The 22182-nt window shown below is 40.6% G+C and overlaps 1 protein-coding gene across 4 annotated transcripts in view; it reads left to right on the plus strand.

The window, feature by feature from the left end:
- The first annotated feature begins 8846 nt into the window (after positions 1–8846).
- LOC135509629 (lactadherin-like) overlaps positions 8847–22182 on the plus strand; it is a 47049-nt gene continuing 33713 nt past the window's right edge. For 3 of the 4 annotated variants that reach the window (XM_064930432.1, XM_064930431.1, XM_064930433.1), the window contains exon 1: positions 8861–9029. In XM_064930432.1, coding sequence (XP_064786504.1) covers positions 8948–9029 — 82 coding nt within the window. In that variant the 5' untranslated portion in view covers positions 8861–8947. Of the gene's footprint in view, positions 9030–22182 lie in introns of all 4 variants that reach the window. The other variant, XM_064930434.1, reaches the window with a different exon arrangement.

The following is a 22182-nucleotide window of genomic DNA, read 5'->3' on the forward strand; positions in this document are numbered from 1 at the left end:
TCTCTGCAGATCCTCCCAAGCTCTGTCAGGTTGGATGGGGAGCATCGCTGTACAGTTATGTTTCGGGTCTCTCCAGAGATGTTCGATCGGGTTCAAGTCCAGGCTCAAGCTGGGCCACTCAAGGACATACAGATAAATGTCCCAAAGCCACTCCTGCATTGTCTTTGCTGTGTGCTTAGAGTCATTTTTCTATTGGAAGGTGAACCTTCACCGCAGCTATGAAGCAGGTTTTCATCAATGATCTCGCTCTACTTTGCGCTGTTCACCAATTCCCTCAATCCTGACTAGTTTCGCAGTCCCTGCCACTGAAAAACATCCCCACTGCATGATGCTGCCACCACCATGCTTCACCGTAGGGATGGTGCCATGTTTCCTCCAGACGTGACTCTTGGCATTCAGGCTAAAGAGTTCAATCTTGGTTTCGTCAGACCAGAGAACCTTGTTTGTCGGGGTTAGAATCCTTTATGTGCCTTTTGGCAAACTCCAAGCTGGCTGTCATTGATGTCATAAGGTGAACTCACCAATTTGTAAGTCGCTCTGGATAAGAGCGTCTGCCAAATGACTTAAATGTAATGTAAATGTAATGTGCCTTTTCCTGAGGAGTGGCTTCCGTCTGATCACTCGACCATAAAGGCCTGATTGGTGGAGTGCTGCAGAGATGTTTGTCCTTCTAGACGGTTCTCCCATCGCATCAGAGGAACTCTGGAGCTCTGTCAGAGTGACCATCGGGTTCTTGGTCACCTCCCTGACCAAGGCCCTTCTCCCTCGATTGCTCAGTTTGGCCGGGCAGCCAGCTCTAGGAAGAGTCTTGGTGGTTCCAAACTTCCATTTAATAATCATAGAGGCCACTGTGTTCTTGGGGACCTTCAATGCTGCAGAAATGTTTTGGTGCCGTTCTCCAGATCTGTACCTTAACAAAATCCTGTCTCTGCGCTCTACAGACAATTTCTTCAACCTCATGGCTTGGTTTTTGCTCTGACATGCACTGTCAACTGTGGGACCTTATACAGACAGGTGTGTGCCTTTCCAAATCATGTCCAATCAATTGAATTTACCACAGGTTGACTCCAATCAAGTTGTAGAAACATCTTAAGGATGATCAATGGAAACAGGGTGCACATGAGCTCAATTTTGAGTCTCATAGCAAAGGGTCTAAATAAATACTGTACCAGTCAAACATTTGGACACACCTACTCATTCAAGGGTTTTTCTTTATTTTTACTTGTGTCTTGTTAAAGTTCATTTGTGGCATTTTTTACAACACAATCAGTTGTGTTGTAACAAGGTAGGGGTGGTATACAGAAGATAACCCTATTTGGTAAAAGATCAAGTCCATATTATGGCAAGAACATGTCAAATAAGCAAAGATAAACGTACATCATTACTTTAAGACATGAAGGTCATTCAATATGGAACATTTCAAGAACTTTGAAAGTTTCTTAAAGTGCAGTTGCAAAAACCATCAAGCGCTATGATGAAACTGGCTCTCATGAGGACCGCCATAGGAAAGGAAGACCCTGAGTTACCTTTACTGCAGAGGATACGTTCATTAGATTTACCAGCCTCAGAAATTTCAGCCCAAATAAATGCTTCACAGAATTCAAATAACAGACACATCTCAACATTGACTGTTCATAGATCATGCCACCATGGTTGAATTGTTGCAAAGAAACCACTACTAAAGGACCCCAATAATAAGAAGAGACTTGCTTTGGCCAGAAACACGAGCAATGGATATTAGACCAGTGGAAATCTGTCCTTTGGTCTGATGAGTCCAAATCTGAGTTTTTTGGTTCCGACCTTCATGTATTTGTGAGATGCAGAGTAGGTGAATGGATGATCTCCGCATGTGTGGTTCCCACGTGAAGCATGGAGGAGGAAGTGTGATGGTGTGAGGGTGCTTTGCTGCTGACCCTGTCTGTTATTTATTTAGAATTCAAGACACACTTAACCAGCATGGCTACCACTGCATTCTGCAGCGAAACCAGGCTGTGTAAGGGCTATTTGACCAAAAAGGAGAGTGATGGAGTGCAGCATCCGATGACCTGGCCTCCACAATCACCCCACCTCAACCCAATTGAGAGGGTTTAGGGTGAGTTGGACTACAGAGTGAAGGAAAAGCAGCCATCAAGTGCTAAGCATGTGGGAACTCCTTCAAGACTGTTGGAAAAGTATTCCAGGTGAACCAGGTTGAGAGAATTTCAAGCATGTGCAAAGCTCTCATCAAGGCAAAGGGTGGCTACTTTAAAGAATCTTATATATGTTTTACACTTTTTTGGTTACTGCATGATTCCATGTATTATTTCATAGTTTTGATGTCTTCACTATTATTCTACAATGTAGAAAATAGTCAAAATAAAGAAAAACACTTGAATGAGTATATGTGTCCAAACTTTTGACTGGTACTGTATGTAAATAAGGTATTTCAGTTATTTTTTATACATTTGCAAAAACAATTAAAAACCTGTTGTCACTTAGTCATTATTGGGTACTGTGTGTAGATTGATGCGGAGGAAAAGTAAGGTAATCAATTTTAGAGTAATGCTGTAATGTAACAAAATGTGGAAAAAGTCAAGGGGTTGGGATACTTTCTGAATGCACTGTATAGTCCCGACACAAATCTAAGGTTGTTACCCAAGCCGGCTGGTCGTTCGTTCTTTCGGTTCGGTTGCCAGAGACGTGACCCAGCTCCTTGGTCTTTTTGTTCTGTTCCCAGTCGTTCGTTCTAAATGTTCAATTTCCATACTGGCTGGCAACGTTCTTATCCCTTGCTTGCTACTGTAGCTAGCCAATTGCGGCTAATTTACAGTCACGTCAAACAGTGCAGCAAAGTAGCGCATTTGCATTTGTTTAAACTGGGTTCTAAGTGACATTTATTTGCACTCATCCATAACGCTAATGAGGCGTGATTTCGCCTGGCATTGAAAATGTGCTCTCTCGTCATCTAGTCAACAACACAGCTAACACAATCACTTCAAACGGAAGCTGGAAGGACTGCAAACTATATGCATCTCGTTTCGTTTGACCTGTTTTCTATTGACATTTCTTTGTATATTTGCATAAAAATCATGCCAGTTGATTCATGATTTCGACTGTCTGAGAAAAGCTGTCTGCAGCTAGGTTTATACAAATCAACGCTGTTGAAAACCAAATGTTAGTCAAAAAGAAATGGGCGATAATGTCTACATGCTTTATAATAGTGGAGATCAAGTTTATAAATTGTCTGCTGGGCTGATGAGACAGTTGATTGCGCAGTGAGACGCGACAGAGTAAATACGTATTTTAACGTCATAGATTTAGCCAGTGGTAACTTGTGGAATAGACACCGGCTGGAATGCGATTTTAACCAATCAGCATCCAGGGTTAGACCCACCCGTTGTATAAGTAGGCGAAATAATACAGTGAATCACTAAGCTGTTTGTTTCTCAGTTATTTGAATCTCAGGGTTTGATAAATGGATTATTTTCATTTCAGTATCAGGTTGTTATCAGTGAAGTCGATCGTTTCTAATCAATACAATTTGGCCACTGGGAGGCGACATTGGCATTTACTAAAGTAGACTATTCACTCAATGTGAGAAATCAACCATTGCTTATGAGAATGAGGGCAATTTGCTGCACCAAATATAAGTACATAAAGTTACAAATTGCCTTAATATTGAGAAAAGCTGTATCTTAATTTAAAAATATTTGTATAATGAATACAAAATGTGTGAAATATTTCAAAACAAATGATTGTTTATTCTCTGCACACATCAGGGGTCTGAAAAAACTCAAGGTTTCACCCAGATACAGGAAATACAATACAAAGCCTATTGATATGAGAAATAACTATACTGTTTTTGAGTACATGGAAATCAAATGAAAACTCTGTCCAAAATTGATATTTCCAATATTGACTCAGGATTATTAACTCAAATATTACAATAAAGATTCACTTCTCATTCATTTAACCCACCAATAATAATCTGGACCAAGGAATCAGTGATTATCATAGATTTTCTTTTAATGAACCAATTGAACCCAGGGACAGACTGGAGACAGAAATCCTCCTGGGAATTTCTAGCACACCGCCCTAATTTTGCCTCAAGGCTCCCACAATTCTCTTCCTTTGAGGCCACCATTATTTGCTAAACAATGGCAATTCTGCACTAAAACTACTACCATCTTTAGACCAGCCCTCTGGGATAAAGATGAACCAGTCAATCTGGCATTTGCCAGAACCGCTCTATGGCCAGTCTGTTTCTGATTAAGCCCCTTGGAGAGAGGCCTGATATTGGAGAGTTAAGTCATGAGGAAAAGCCCCTTTAGACAAGAGGTGAACATCATAGGAAACTTATGTGATGACTCACACCATACCTGACTATTTGTTTGAAGTTGACTGATTGATTTATCCAAGCCGACTATACAACGGTTGTATGGTTCTGTCCATACGATAATGACTTTTGACAAGGTTTCAAAGCTACATGGCTTAGTCACAGGGTAGGAAATACCTTGGTGTGGTTCTCATGCATTCAAACTGTGGACCCCTCTCACTGAATAATAGGCTGTTTAATTGTTACTGATACACAACGGATAGCCTATCTTTTACAGCTTAGATATAATATAATAGAACAGATCAGAATGGAATAGAGTAGAATAGATTGTGTCAGTAGTGAACTTCATTATAACACTATATCCAGAAAGCTATGACAGATATATAACCAGACACCTCTGTTCTCTTGGCCCTCCCGGGGTTCCTACAGAAGGAACATAATCCTGCAGCAACCGGAAATGTGAATTATTATATTTGCTACAGAAGGAACATAATCCTGCAGCAATAGGAAATGTGAATTATTATGTGAAATATAATTCATGGATATTTTTTGCTTTACAGGAAAATTCTCAGCAACAAAAGAGGGATCAAATTAAGATCCTACACCTGTAAAATGTCAAACGTAAATGTAAAAATGAATGTAAAATGTAAAAATGTAAAAACCTCTGTTGTATCTCGGTATCAGTTAGAAATAGGAGTCATTACAGATTCCCCATGCAGTAAACATGCTGACCCTCTCCATGAACTGATGCTAATCTTATGCTATTTGGGAGCCTATGGAGCGTTCATATCATAGGCCTACTATAGGAGAGATCAGGAATACATGTTTGAAGTTATTATAAGGGGTCTTCAAAGAGCTTTTACTGGAGAGCACTGTACTGGAAAATGCACCAAATCCCTTCCACAATGGTAATGTTTTGAGATATCTATTTTTAGATCAGAACTCTACCAGTTACTAGGTTACAGTAAATGGTGATGTCAGTCAATGTGGTGTCAGGGAATGTAACGTATGTGTCAGTCAATCAAAATGTACTTAGCAATTCTATTAATAGAAATGGTGGGTTATTGGTTATTACCATTGGTTATTTTTTAGAATGAGTATATCAGAGAGTCCTACAGCTGATATGGACTCTTCCCAGCTAGCACATTTAGTTCCTTGGAAGTTGTGAGAAAGTACATTTTTGGTTTCCCATTGGTTCTGGGAATAAAGCCATAAGTTTCCTGACCAGTAAAACATAATGTTTTTTAAACGTTCTGAGAAGGGAACATTTTGCCTGTTCTTGGAAAGTTCATTTTTAGTTTGCATGGAGGTTCTGAGAACATTTTTACTATGGTTCCCTGAAAGTTTAATTGGAGGTTTTATTAATGTTCTGAGAATGGAAATTATAGGTTATTTGAAGGTAATTAAATAACGTTCTGAGAATAAGATTTTTAATAAAAAATGTAATAACACTGCTGTCTTAGTTTGGGTTAAGTGTTTTGAACTCCAAGCACAGATAGGAAATTAATTTGCTTACCCATTAATCATTACCCATTTACTTACCCCTGGGGTGGCAGGAAGCCTAGTGGTTAGAGCGTTGGACTGGCAACCGAAAGGTTGCAAGATTGAATCCCCGAGCTGACAAAGTAAAAATGTTTTTTTGCCCCTGAACAAGGCAGTTAACCCACTGTTCCTAGGCCGTCAATGAAACTAAGAATTGTTCTTAACTGACTTGCCTAGTTAAATAAAGGTTAAAAAAAATAATTGTGTTCTGAGAAAATTATATGAAATAGAACCATGGAGAAACCTGCAGAAAATGTTATGCAGAAGTACTGAAATTCCCACAGAAGAACGTTGTTTCTTAACATTCTGGGAACAATTTGAGAACACTACCTGTAGGAAACATTATGCAGAAATACTAAAATTCCAACCTGAGAAAAATATGGTTCTAGCACAATTCCCAGAACGTTGTGGTAAGGTTGAATGCAAAATAACCATAGGACAATCACACTATCCCAAGCTTTAAGAAATATAAGTCTCAGAACGTTATGTGCTGGCTGGGTCACGTATGTCAAACATGTTTTCTAGTAAAGATTGGATTTCAAAATGTTACATTTACTGTTAATAATGTGCACACGCAAAATAATAATAAGAACAGAGAGAGAACATATTGAGTTCAGTTTACTTACACCCACTTACTCTATCAACACACAAATCACCTCTGACACCACGGATGGATCTCAGCCCGAATAACACCCACATTCAGTCTTATAGTGTGTGTGTGTATATGTGTGTGTGTAGAGTAGGTAGTTAGACCCACCACCACCAAATGACCATTTCTGCATACCCAGCAGTTGACTTCTCTCGCACTGCCTCACAAGAGATTTTAAAAATGATCCACAGATTCTGCAAAAGTAAACATCCGTTGCAGCTGTCAGACTAAATCTTGGAAAACAACATGGTCTTTCAACAATATAGTGGTGTAGGAATGAATCCATGGTCTGTGTCTATATATAGGCAATGTTATAAGCCACTTCTTTTGTTGTTTTATCCAATTGGTAGTAGTTACAGTCTTGTCTCATCGCTGCAACTCCCGTACAGACAAAGGTTGAGAGCCATGCATCCTCCGAAACACAACCCAACCAAGCTGCACTGCTTCTTTACACAATTCCCATCCAACCCGAAAGCCAGCCACACCAATGTGTCAGAGGAAACACCGTACACCTGGCTACCGTGTCAGCGTGCACTGTGCCCATCCCGCCAGAGGAGTCGCTAGTGCTGGCCAAACCCTCCCCTAACCCCGACGACGCTGGGCCAATTGTGCACCGTCCCATGGGCCTCCCGGTCGGTGCCGGCTGCGACAGAGCCTGGACTCAAACCCAGAATCTCTAGTGGCACAGTTAGCACTGTGATGCAGTGCCTTAGACCACTGCGCCACTCGGGAGGCCTATCAGCCACATTTTAATCAAAAGTTGGTTTGCAACCACACTTGACTTATCAGATACAAAACACATTTGAAGAGCATTACAAAAACATTGTTTATTTTTTATAATGACAATGTTTTCACCTTTCCATACTTAATTGATTGGCACTCAAGATTTATTCAGTTCTAACCAAATGGACCATCAGGTATCTATTTATATTCTATTCTATTTCTTTCTATATTATTCTTTTCTGTTATGATTTGATCTGATCTCTTCTGTTCCATCCGTTCCATTATGTTCTGTTCCCAGTGGTGTAAAGTAACTAAGTAAACTACTTTGAAGTACTACTTTGTATTTTTGGGGGGTATCTGTACTTTACTATTGATTTTGTTGACAACTTTTACTTTTACTTCACTCCATTCCGAAAGAATAATGTACTTTTAACTCCATACCTTTTCCAGAGACACCCAAAAGTACTTTTCAAATGCTTAGCAGGACAGCAAAGGGGTCCAATTCACACACTTATCAAGAGAACATCCCTGGTTATCCCTGCTGCCTCTGATCTGGTGGGCTAAATGAACACAAATTCATTGTAAATTATGTCTGATTTTTGGAGTGTACCCCTAGCTAGCCACAAATGAAATACACAAGACAATGGTGCCCTCAGGTTTGCATAATATAATGAATTAGAATTTTTTATACTTTTACTTTTGATGCTTAAGTATATTTTACCAATTACATTTACTTTTGATACTTGAGTGTATTTAAAACTTAATACTTGGTTTTAAAGTTTTACTGGGTGACTTTCACTTTTACGTGAGTCATTTCTATTAAGGAGCCTTTACTTTTACTCAAGTATGACATTTGGGTACTTTTCCCACCACTGTCTGTTCCGTTCCATGCTATTCCCATTCCATACGATTCCATGCCATTATAATGTGTGAAGGGAAATATCATTCCACCAAATCCCTGGCTGGTAAAAAAAATGGCAGTTGATCATACCATACTTCCTAACTGAACAGCTGTTTTATTATCATACCATACTTCCTAACTGAACAGTTTTTTTTATTATCATACCTTACTTCCTAACTGAACAGTTTTTTTTATCATACCTTACTTCCTAACTGAACAGTTTTATTATCATACCTTACTTCCTAACTGAACAGTTTTTTTTATTATCATACCTTACTTCCTAACTGAACAGTTTTTTTTATCATACCTTACTTCCTAACTGAACAGTTTTTTTATTATCATACTTCTAACTGAACAGTTTTTTTATCTAACTGAACAACAGTTTTTTTATCATACCTTACTTCCTAACTGAACAGTTTTTTTAATCATACCTTACTCCCTAACTGAACAGTTTTTTTTAAATCATACCTTACTCCCTAACTGAACAGTTTTTTTTGTTATCATACCTTACTTCCTAACTGAATAGTTTTTATTAGGATACATAATAATGTATCAATAACGCATCACTACTCTTCCACCCCACGCCTTTTCACCGTGCTTTTCACCGTGCTATATTTACTTTAAACCGTTTTTCAAATCACACCCCCAGGGAGGGCTTACAATTATAAAACAGAACCTCATTGGATGGAAGCAGAAATACACGCGCTCTCACTCTGACACCGCCTATCTTTCAATCTCACCAACCAACGCAGCAACACCACACGGAGCAGCTGTGTTTTTGTCCCAAGAGTTCAAAGAGAGAGTGAAAGAAGCCACAATGAAGACCCAAATTCGTTTCGCGTTCTCCATACCACTCTTTGTAGTTTGTTTTCTGGTTGGTGCCATTTCCACAGTGAATGGTAAGTTGTTTTTGTTTTGTTTACAGTTAACCTAGTTTAAGCCGTTTATAATGCGCTGAGCACACCGTGTGTCGGTCCGAGGTGGATATTGAGCAGTGGTGTCATGCGAGTATATATATATATATATATATATATATACACACATTGGAAAGCGGTGTCCTTTTCTCTACGCAATTTATATATATATTTTTACAGTGTTTGGGTATAAACTAGACATTCCAAGGCTGGCATAAATGGCACTACCAATTCAGTTTCCCAAAGTAACATCCCATTCCTGTTTTGGGCATTTGGAGAGGTCCTTGAGTGATGCTGGGGAATACATTGCTGCATGGAATTTATATATATATATAAATATATGTATGTATGTATGTGTGTGTGTGTGTGTGTGTGTGTGTGTGTGTGTGTGTGTGTGTACATTTTTGTTGTTGTTTAGTATTTAACTTAACAATATGCAATGGACAGTTTTGAACACAGTTGTTGTTATCTAGTGCTTGGTTAAGTGTGATTGATGTGGCTAATCTAATTTTATTCACTCCCTCTTTAGCAACAGTGCTTAAAAAAGCATTTCCATATCAACCAACTAGGCTAATTGTCATTCTATAGGTATAAAGATAACATAAGCATTTCTTCGGATTAGGCATAAGTAGGTATAAAAACCTCGGCATGAAATAACTAACACCTACCTAAGGGCATTGTGTTCAAAGTGCTCCTCACAGTAGTGCCCATTATGTTTGCCCATGTCCCATCTTTATGCCGTTGGCACTCTGCTTTCTTTGCATCCAGGACATGTGTGGATGAATAGAAAGGATTTTGCATCCAGGACATGCGTGGATGAATAGAAAGGACTTTGCATCCAGGACATGTGTGGATGAATAGAAAGGATTTTGCATCCAGGACATGTGTGGATGAATAGAAAGGATTTTGCATCCAGGACATGTGTGGATGAATAGAAAGGACTTTGCATCCAGGACATGTGTGGATGAATAGAAAGGATTTTGCATCCAGGACATGCGTGGATGAATAGAAAGGATTTTGCATCCAGGACATGCGTGGATGAATAGAAATCCAGGACATTTGCATCCAGGACATGTGTGGATGAATAGAAAGGACTTTGCATCCAGGACATGTGTGGATGAATAGAAAGCATTTTGCATCCAGGACATGTGTGGATGAATAGAAAGGATTTCCAGGACATGTGTGGATGAATAGAAAGGACTTTGCATCCAGGACATGTGTGGATGAATAGAAAAAAAGGACTTTGCATCCAGGACATGTGTGGATGAATAGAAAGGACTTTGCATCCAGGACATGCGTGGATGAATAAAAAGGACGTATGGGGGAAACCATTTACATGGTGGCATTTGTTTCTTCCTCAAACTACACACTGTCTCCAATCCAGATATGTATAAATCACTGAGCTATCTTTACCAGAACCCAACTTATGAGCTTTTAAAGTGTGCTTCAGTCAAAAAGTAAGAAGTGAGAACCACATTCAAAGATTCTATTCCGTTTCATTCTAACTGCATTGAGAGGCATGAGAGAAACACCAACACTCACTGCAATTGCTGGTGTTGTTTGTATTAAATAACCATTACTATAACTAATTATTACACTGAACAATAATATACAAATATATTTAAATTGGATAATTTTACATTTCAGTGTGATTATGAACAGTAAACAACAAATCCTTAAAAATAAACACTAATAGACAACCCTGGATGGCAGGAAAGATTGCAGAAATAAGGACCAAAATAATGACAATAATTGAACTTTTAGCTTGCAGGAAAAGGTACTGGAACGCGTTGCCAACATCTCCATGGCCAGGTGGAACAATCTCATCTGCTGAGAGATAAGATGAAATTTGTCATACAGGAATAGTAAAAACAATACAAATACTCACAGCAATACAAGACAATCATACAAAACATAAATATAAATATGTAGTGAGGCAAGTAAAATAGTAGAGTTCTTGTGTGCAAAAGATCCCAATGGCAGTGGGCAGAAAGGATTTAATTCATGTTGATATGAATTAATTTGACCGTGTCTATCTCTCTGACAAACACAAAGTGATCTCTGACGCAAACTCCTTAGATCATCATTCATAAAAGTTTACTGACAACTCCATCATTTTAGCTAATTGATTGTGATCATTAGATGTCCTGTCTTTCTCTCTGTGTTTGTGTGTCTGAGGGTGAGACTGTCAATGACACACACACTTTAGCTGAGTGCTCCATGGTGAAAACCACCTCGGTTCCAAAACTGGCCACCAGATCCATGAGCCTAACCACTCTTCACTAACTTACCCCGAAGGGAAGAAAACAACATGTTTCACGTGCTTTATCAGTCTTATTTATTTTGGTCCACAAGAAAGTAAATTGTCATGAAGACCCAAATGTTTTACACACACACACACACACACAAGATCACCTTTACTCCACACACAGAATTACATACAAAGCTCTCCCTTGCCCTCCATTTGGGAAATCTAAATCTGACCATAACTCTATCCTGATTCCTGCTTACAAGCAAATCTCAAAACAGGAAGTACCAGTGACGCACGCACTCAATACAGAAGTGGTCTGATGAAGCAGATGGTAAGCTACAAGACTATTTTCGCTAGCACAGACTGGAATATGTTCCGGGATTCATCCGATGGCATTAAGAAGTTTACCACATCAGTGACCATACGTACATATCCCAACCAGAAGCCGTGAATTACAGGCAACATCTAGAGCTAAAATCTAGAGCTGCTGCTTTCAAGGAGTGGGATACTAATCCGGCCGTTTACAAGAAATCCCACTATGACCTCCGACGAGCCATTAAACAGGCAAAGCATCAATACAGGACTAACATCAAATCCTAATATACCAGCGCTGACGCTCATCAGATGTGGCAGGGCTTGCAAACCGGCACAGATTACAAAGGGAAAGCCAGCCACGAGCTGCCCAGTGATGCGATCCTACCAGACTAGCTAAATGCCTTCTGTGCTTGCTTCGACGCAAGCAACACTGAACCATGCATGAGGGCACCAGCTGTTCCGGATGACTGTGTGACCACACTCGCCTTAGCGGACCTTTTTAAACAGGTTAACAGTCACAAGGCCGTAGGGACAGACGGATTACCAGGACACGTAAGCAGAGCATGCGCTGAACAGCTGGCAAGTATCTGACATTTTCAACCTCTCCCTATTACCATTTTAGTACACAGGGGGCTGCTGAAAAAAGCCCATTGGCGTCTATCAGAATGCTAACAAAATTAGCACAAGTACTAGCGAATTTCCATAGAGGCTGCGACCTAAATAGGCCAATGACCGCAAACAACAAACTAATTGCAGAGATAGGCAATCCAGCTCATAAAGTTATATGAGTGTAGGTAGTAGCTACTTGGTGAGTTTGGAAATTAACAAGCGAATGTGAACTAAAGATACTGTGCAAATGAGCACATTGTTTATGAATGTTTGTCTGAAGGAAGAACAGCACTGGCTCTGGAGCAACATGTGTACATGCTGTGTCTGTGTTAGGGCAATGGGCCTTCCTGCTCTGCTCGAAGGGCAGGCAGGTAGCCTAGCTAATGACGTTGTGTACTTAACTAGCTTGCTTACCTTGCTTGCTCCTAGTTGAAGATGATCTCTTCATGATGAGGTGACTGGATTGGATTCCTCATTTTGTTGACAATCATTGGGACCACTCGTAAAATAATCATTGATTTGCTGGTAATTCAGAGAGTACTGGCACCATTACTCATAGTAATGACAACTACTTAGTAATGACGACTAATAGCCACATCGCTATTTATCTGAGTCGGCTGTTAATGATTATTGATGACTGAGACAGCGGGAAGACTGAGTGCGCTAGGCTACTATAGGATGACAGGAGCCCAATCTCAATTCTCACCCCTTCTCGCCTGTGCACTCGTCACACCCCCTCAAATATTTAAAAGCAATGGATTGGTGAATTGGTAGACATTTCATCTACACCTATCTGATGATTTTACGTCTTTGAGGGGAGTGAAGACAAGTGGCAGGGCGTAGCAAGAAATAGGATGCGGCTCAAAAAGGATGGAAGATGACTAAAGCTGCCTCTCACTTCCAACAAGTTTACGATAGGATACCGATTGATTGCTACCTAAAATCAAAATAAATCTGAACTGTGTAAATGAATGGAATACTGTTATTTTGGCCAGCTAATAACCACCATTCAAGGCAAGCAAATTGCAGTAGTGATAGAAGTGTGGATATCATTAGGAATGGACAAAACTTAGCTCCATTCCTTTTAACAAAATGAAAATTGGACCACTTGTGATCATATCTACATCGTTGATTGTAAATTACTGTATTTCTAGCTAGCAAGATAATTATTTTGTGTCTAAACCAGATTTCATTGATCCGTAACATGTTATCTTGAGTGGTCCTTGTCGGCTGCGACACTCACATGGGGGCATTTGAGCTAGCATTTTTCACATTGAGCATACTAGCTCACATGTCAAAACCTTGGAAATGCCTTTTAGCAATCATTAAATATTTGTACATAACATTCGCCATTCAATGTTTGCCTGCATATTCCCTGCATTTTTGTAGTATAAAACATTTGACAAGCAATTTAAATGTCAACGACAACAACAAAAAGCATATTGGATATGGGCAATTCCATGGTAACAGAATGATTCTGAGACTCCGATACCAGAATTTGGACTTCGATACCAGGTTTATTGTCATGATACTCGATACCATCACAATACCAAAACGATACCATAGCAAAAAATTAAGCCAAGTCACAAAATGGAACTTGATCCAGACAGATCTTTTGTGTTTATCATTACGTTTGACATTTTTTTGGTACATTTTTTCAGAGAAAGCCATGTATATCACAACTCAGGATATGATGCAGACATGGGAGTCGGATAGTACAGGTCTCCGATTATTTATTAGAAACACGGGGCAAGCAACGGGCAGGTCAAGGGCAGGCATAGGTTTGTGATCAGGTCAGAGGCAGGCAGGTACAGGACAGCAGGCAGGCTCAGAGTCAGGGCAAGCAGAATGGTCAGAACCTGTAAAAATTAGGAAACAACTAGAGAAACAGGAAGGCGGGAAAGAACTCTGTTAAGACCTGACAAGACAAACTGGCAACAGACAAACCGAGAACACCGGTATAAATACACAGTGGATAATGGGAAGATGGGTGAGACCTGGAGGTGGGAGGAGACGAGCACAAAGACAGGTGAAACAGGTCAGGGTGTGTCGGTGTATGCATGAATTTATCAATGATGAATTGATGTTAGCTTCAGCTGTAAGCTAGCAAGGAAAGGTAGCCTACAAAGCTGGAAGCTACCGGTATCTTCAGTCTTGCACTGTAGAGTGTTCTAGCCTGTAATACAAGTTGTTTTGCAAACCAGTATTTAATAGTTGCAACATTTCTACATGCCATGTTGTATTATTCAAGTGTGCAAACATGAGTGGGGAGCTAACATGATGCAGCCCAGAATCCCAGTGAGTGCAGTGGTTACTCGGGAAAGGCTAGAGCTAGCATGAGTAGGTGGAGAAGGCACGTTGCTCTCGTTCTATAAGGGGACACATCAACTGCGCCGATAATAGACAGACTTGATCCTCTTTCAATCGGTAGATGACGTGTCAAACACATTTGACAGAAGTAACCTACGAAAGTTTTAAAAATTTCTAGTACCGCTTTTCATGTTCTAGTGCCATCCAACACTAAATCATTTAACTCTATACAAAAGGACTACTTTTAACCATTTCCACAGAAAATTTTACAAAAACACATTTACTTGAAGAGCAGTGAGGATGCGAAGTTTTGTAACAATGACGGTTTGTGAAAAATCTGCATCTCAACATCATTCTGATACGGAATTGCCCATATGCTTTTCTCAGATCTCATTTCCACTCGGTTTTAATACTGCACATATAGACAGTGTAATTGAGCTATATTCATTTTAAAAGAGAAAGTCCTTGCCCTAAAATGTAGTCAAACTAATTTATTTTCTTCCTAGGAGCATAAGGCTAGCAGCGGTAAATACACATATCTCAAAGCCAAAGCACTGATATTGGGCCCATTTCAAGACTATGGTGTTAATGAGTTTTTTAAATTGATATAATATATTGACTGTTAATTAGACTTTTCACATTGCACAAGTTTATGAACATGTCATTTAGTAAACCTGTAAACAATACATTCATTACATTAATTGCATCTGGGTTGAAAAATACATGTATTATATTCTAAATCTCGTTTTACTCCAAAATGAGTTCCAATACATGTCATTAACATGGCTACCATTAGGGGGCGGCAGGTAGCCTAGTGGTTAGCGCGTTGGGCCAGTAACCAAAAGGGTGCTGGGTCGAATCCCTGAGCTGACAAGGTCAAAATCTGTCGTTCTGTCCCTGAACAAGGCAGTTAACCCACTTCCCCTGTAGGCTGTCACTGTAAATAGGATTTTTTTCAAAATAAATGTTAAATATATATATATTTTTTTAAATAAATAAATACTTGTTCTGTATTTTTAACAGATCAGGGCTGAAAAAACAGACTGCTGCTACCTGATTGGTTGAATACGGTGCACAACCCTCATTAGCATAGTGGTGGATCTTTTTTTATTTATTCGACAGTATGCTTATTTTCCCTTTTTTCCCCCAACGAACCATTCAATCCAGTTAAGGAGGAAACCGCCAACTTTGCAGCCTGAATGGAGGATGTTTATGTTAAATAAAGGTTAAATAAATACATGAACAGGTCCACGGGGGACACGAGTGTATTGTCGCCTGGACACATTAAAGTTGGACTTAAGATCAAATTTTATTTGTCACATTCGCGTGTTTTAGCAGATGTTAATGTTGGTATAGCGAAATGCTTGTGTTTCTAGCTCCAACAGTGCAGTAATATCTAGCAAGTAATAACTAACAATACACACAATCTAATGGAATTAAGAATATATGTGGACGAGCAATGTCAGATGACAAACAACGTAAAATAAATAATACTGCCATCTTGCGGTCGTTTGGGCTATAGGACAAAAATATTCAGTCACTTCTCTGGATGTGGCCGGCGAAGGCCATGCATGCCACAGACAGAATTTAGCAAAGAAGTCTGGGAAATTCCTGCTCAAGCCATGCATTGTCCCTATACTTTCCACACTTAACCCTCTCCATGTTACTATACCACCAGCAGCCCTGCTGCACCAGTGAGAGAGGCAAGGAAGAGCTACTGTTTTGGTCTGCAAGCAGCCCGAGCAGTGTCATACAAAATGTTTACAAAACTAGGGAAGAGCTGAAGGTTCTGGGAACTAAGGCCGGCTTTCTGGGGTTTTGTTAGGGGTAGGTTTGATTGGGAAGGCTGTAACTAATGTAGATTTACACTATCAGAACTGTACATGGCTGGCCTGGTTATACTGTACATCCACAATAGTTGCTCGAAAGGATAATGTGAAAATAAAATATCAGAGCCAGCACAGTATGGTTTGGGTCGGTTGTATGGTTTCATTGGAACGTTGCAAGAATAGTCCAGTTTCTGGCGGTTAGAAGAATATTGCATCAACATCATGTCAAACGTATACAGAAACTGCCATGTTCTCAGAATATAAGATATTCTAGACACGTTTCATGGGAACTGTTTAAAGCAGGACGTTCTGGCATAGTCCCATGGAGGTTTTTTGTCTAGGTCCCAGCTTGTTCTGTTGATGTCCCTAAATACATTTTTCAAGTTCTGTTTGACATTAAGGGAATGTTCTCCTAACACTAACGCTTCAACGTGCTAAATAGGTTCTCAGGTGGTTTTTGCTAACATGCATAGAATTTCCCCCTAACTAACGGAAAACTGGACACTCAAACATCAGGGTATCATTACAAAAACATTCTCTCTCCCTAGAATTGTTAGCTGGGTCAAGCTTTGTGCTGGGTCAAGTCACTGGTCAGTGTTGTGGTAAGGGAAGTGCAAAGCCATGATTTGTGTCATGCTGAGGCTTACTTTTTCTCACAACAAGACCACATGGGGCAGCTGAGAGAACCAGGGCTAAATATAGTTGGATTCAGGGCCAAATGCTTGACGTGTGTGTGCACGTGTGTGTCCTATGAACCATTCAAAAAGCTGCAGCCTGCCATAGCCTTTGCCATCTGCAGTGCCAGTTGGGTCCTGCCTTTGGGGACCCGTCTCATTTTTGTTCTGATGACTTTGTTTAATGTCAACTCTTTCCGAGGGCCTCGTATTCATTTTTAATAGCGACCGGCTAATCAATCTTTCTTTGCAAAATGGAACATTCCAATTTGGGCCTCGGTGTCGTTCGTCCCACTTTCCAATCTGTTGTGTTAAATATTTTAAATGCCATCCTATGATCTGATACATGCAGCCAAACTCAATTCAAACTTCGCAGCATCCTTTTGTGGCCAGCAAAGCGACTCACTTGATTAGAACAGTTTTGGAACAGTGATTTATACACAATCTGAAGTGTAACAAGTAGAAATGGTCGGCATTCAGACTTGGCGATAAGGCTATGCCAATAACATGAAGTTCATAGAAGCTACAGTACTCTAGGCTACGTGAGTTAGCCTATGTCTGAGAATGGCTTTTTATATATATTTATATCAGTTGTTTATTTTTGGATTGCGGATAGCTCTTCAGTTTCTTGGCATTTTCTCGCATGGAATAGCCTACATTTCTCAGAGCAAGAATAGACTGACGAGTTTCAGAAGAAAGGTCTTTGTTTCTGGCCATTTTGAGTCTGTAAATCGAACCCACAAATGCTGATGCTCCAGATACTCAACTAGTCTAAAGAAAGCCAGTTTGATTGCTTCTTTAAATCAGCACAACATTTTTGAGCTGTGCTAACATAATTGTAAAAGGGTTTTCTAATGGTCAATTAGCCTTTTAAAATTATAAACTTGGATTAGCTAACACAGCGTGCCATTGGAACACAGGAGTGATGGTTGCTGATAATGGGTTGCTGATAATGGGCCTATGTAGATATTTCATACAAAATCTGTTTTCAGCTACAATAGTAATTTACAACACTAACAATGTCTACACTGTAGGTCTGATCAATGTTATTTTATTTTAATGGCCAATTTGTTTTGTGCTTTTATTTCAAAAACAAGGACATTTCTAAGTGACCCAAAACTTTTGAATGGTAGTATGTGTACACAAGATATACAACACGACTAGTGTGCTCTTAAAACAGTGCACTTTTGGTTTTGTAATCTCATTTTCAAACAAAACAACCTTTTTCCATATGGTCAATATACCACGGCTAAAGACTGTTCTTATTCGCGACGGAGTGCCTGGACACAGCCCTTAGCTGTGGTATATTGGCCATATAACACAAACCCCTGCGGTGCCTTAATGGTATTATAAACTGGTTACCAATATAATTCGATAATTAAAAATAAATATTTTGTCATACCTGTGGTATAAGGTCTGATATACTACGGCTGTCAGCCAAACAGCATTCAGGGCTCGAACCAGCCAGTTTATCATTTTGTTTATACCCCTGATTTAGCTTCATGTCATGCTTGATGATAACTTGAGTGTTCTCAACTGCCTTTTTATAGGAGACATGATTTTGCCCTTGGTTGCATAGCATGATGTGCTTACTAATCTACAAACTGCACATTTTGTCATTGAACGTACACGCGCAGCAAGAATAAACTTTGTCTGCAGTGGATGTTCTTGCTCATCAATTCGATTAGAAGACTGCCCACTTACGTCTAGGCGCATTCTTTTTGTAGCGAATTAAGCCTGGTAATTCTATTGCAACAGCATGACAACAACCTTCTCCTGCCCTCCCCTCCCGGCCTTCTAAGTGTCCTCAAATGGACCACTCCTGGGAGTTTGTAGGGAACCTGGCTCGTGTAAACAGTCCCAGGTCTTTTTGAAATGACGCCAATGTCTCCAGTCAGTCTGTTGTTTTTGTTTTCCACCTGCCTTTCTAATGCGATCACCCCTGTTGGTGTCTGTTGGCCCAAGCAGCCTGACATGCAAACCTTACAGGCCACGTTGTGTGCACGTACATTTATTTTTCAATGCTCATATACATGATATTCAATCATTTCACCTGCACCGCTTTCGCATGTGAATGAGCGTCTGAGTAGCCAAGTGCTAAAATATAACTTAGTTCTATTTGAAATGTGCCACGCGCTGCAAGTCCCCTCCTTATTGGATACCAGGAAGCTACAAACCCGCGTGGATGTTTTAAAGACAAAACAAGAAGAGATTAATTTAAAGATAAAAAGGGAAACCTAGTTAGTTATCTGTGGATTAAGCGTCAGAGTATATACACACACAATTTCGTCCAGGTCAAAATTCTTCAAAGAACCAGCTAAAAAGAGGGTCTTATGCATGACCGGTGAAATATGATATTTTAACCTGCATGTCATGATTTCGTCTTGCGTGGATGGTGAAAATCAAAATGCTTGAGATGGCAGATGCACACGCGTGACTGGTGTAGTTAGCATGTGAGCTTGATCCTCTCAGTAGCAGGTTAATCTGGAGTGACTCTTGAACACAGACCTCAGACATTCTATACAGCATTATATACAGGGCATTTGGAAAGTATCTAGACCCGTTGAAATTCTCCACATTGTAATGTTAAAGCCGTATTCTAAAATGGATTACGTTTAAAATGTTTCTCATCAATCTACACACAATACTCCATAATGACAAAGCAAAAACAGTTTTTTTAAACATTTTTGCAAATCTATTCAAAATTTAAAAAACATACCTTAATTACATAAGTATTCAGACACTTTGCTATGAGACTTGAAATTGAGCTCAGGTGCATCCTGTTTCCATTAATCATCCTTAAGATGGTTCTACAACTTGATTGGAGTCCACCTGTGATAAATTCAATTGATTGGACATGATTTGGAAAGACACCTGTCTATATAAGGTCCCACAGTTGACAGTGCATGTCAGAGCACAAACCAAGCCATGAGATTAAAGTATTTGTCCATTGAGCTCCGAGCCAGGATTGTGTCAAGGCACAGCTTTGGGGAATGGTACCAAAAAAATGTATGCAGCATTGAAGGTCAACCAAGAACACAGTGGCATCCATCATTTTTAAATGGAAGAAGTTTGGTACCACCGACTCTTTCTAGAGCTGGCCGCCCAGCCAAACTGAGCAATCAGGGGAGAAGGACCAACAGGAGTTGACGTAACAAATAACGTCCTGTGCTTAGGTGGGCCACCAATGCTTCTCGGAGAGATTGAATAGTACGGGTGATCCCAGGATGTTCAGCGACGACAGCCATGTACGCCCAGGTCAAAAGCCTTATCCCTGTGAGAATGTAGATGCGCTCAGGAGGACAGGTAGTGGGTGCGGATTCCCTCTCCAGAGCCTGGTGAATGTCCAAATAAACAGTGCATTGCGAAAGTATTCACCCCCCCTGGCATTTTTCATGTTTTGTTGCCTTACAACCTGAAATTAAAATGTATGTTTTGGGGAGTTGTATCATTTGATTTACACAACATGCCAACCACTTTGAAGATGCAAAATATTGTTTTATTGTGAAACAAACAAGAAATATGACAAAACTGAAAACTTGAGCGTGCATAGCTATTCATCCCCCTAAAGTCAATGCTTTGTAGAGCCACCCTTTGCAGAAATTACAGCTGCAAGTCTCTTGGGGTATGTCTCTATAAGCTTGGCACATATATCCACTGGGATTTTTGCCCATTCTTTATAAGGGAAAACTGCTCCAGCTCCTTCACGTTTGATGGGTTCTGCTGGTGTACAGCAATATTTAAGTCATACCACAGATGGCCTTTTTTCTGGCCACTCTTCAATAAAGCCCAGCTCTGTGGAGTGCACGGCTTAAAGTGGTCTTATGGACAGATACTCCAATCTCCGCTGTGGAGCTTTATCTTTGGGTTATCTTTGGTCTCTTTGCCCTCCTTGCCTGGTCTGTGAGTTTTGGTGGGTATACTGCTCAAAAAAATAAAGGGAACACTAAAATAACACATCCTAGATCTGAATGAATGAAATATTCTTATTAAATACTTTTTTCTTTACATAGTTGAATGTGCTGACAACAAAATCACACAAAAATTATCAATGGAAATCAAATTTATCAACCCATGGAGGTCTGGATTTGGAGTGACACTCAAAATTAAAGTGGAAAACCACACTACAGGCTGATCCAACTTTGATGTAATGTCCTTAAAACAAGTCAAAGTGAGGCTCAGTAGTGTGTGTGGCCTCCACGTGCCTGTATGACCTCCCTACAACGCCTGGGCATGCTCCTGATGAGGTGGCGGATGGTCTCCTGAGGGATCTCCTCCCAGACCTGGACTAAAGCATCCACCAACTCCTGGACAGTCTGTGGTGCAACGTTACGTTGGTGGATGGAGCGAGACATGATGTCCCAGATGTGCTCAATTGGATTCAGGTCTGGGGAACGGGCGGGCCAGTCCATAGCATCAATGCCTTCCGCTTGCAGGAACTGCTGACACACTCCAGCCACATGAGGTCTAGCATTGTCTTGTATTAGGAGGAACCCAGGGCCAACAGCACCAGCATATGGTCTCACAAGGGGTCTGAGGATCTCATCTCGGTACCTAATGGCAGTCAGGCTACCTCTGGCGAGCACATGGAGGGCTGTGCGGCCCCCGCAAAGAAATGCCACCCCACACCGTGACTGACCTACCACCAAACCGGTCATGTTGGAGGATGTTGCAGGCAGCAGAACATTCTCCACGGCATCTCCAGACTGTCACGTCTGTCACATGTGCTCAGTGTGAACCTGCTTTCATCTGTGAAGAGCACAGGGCGCCAGTGGCAATTTGCCAATCTTGGTGTTCTCTGGCAAATGCCAAACGTCCTGCACGGTGTTGGGCTGTAAGCACAACCCCCACCTGTGGACGTCGGGCCCTCATACCACCCTCATGGAGTCTGTTTCTGACCGTTTGAGCAGACACATGCACATTTGTGGCCTGCTGGAGGTCATTTTGCAGGGCTCTGGCAGTGCTCCTCCTGCTCCTCCTTGCACAAAGGCGGAGGTAGCGGTCCTGCTGCTGGGTTGTTGCCCTCCTACGGCCTCCTCCACGTCTCCTGATGTACTGGCCTGTCTCCTGGTAGCGTCTCCATGCTCTGGACACTACGCTGACAGACACAGCAAACCTTCTTGCCACAGTTCGCATTGATGTACCATCCT

The sequence above is a fragment of the Oncorhynchus masou genome, chromosome 22 (assembly GCF_036934945.1).
Source record: "Oncorhynchus masou masou isolate Uvic2021 chromosome 22, UVic_Omas_1.1, whole genome shotgun sequence".
In the NCBI taxonomy this organism is placed as follows: Eukaryota; Metazoa; Chordata; class Actinopteri; order Salmoniformes; family Salmonidae; genus Oncorhynchus; species Oncorhynchus masou.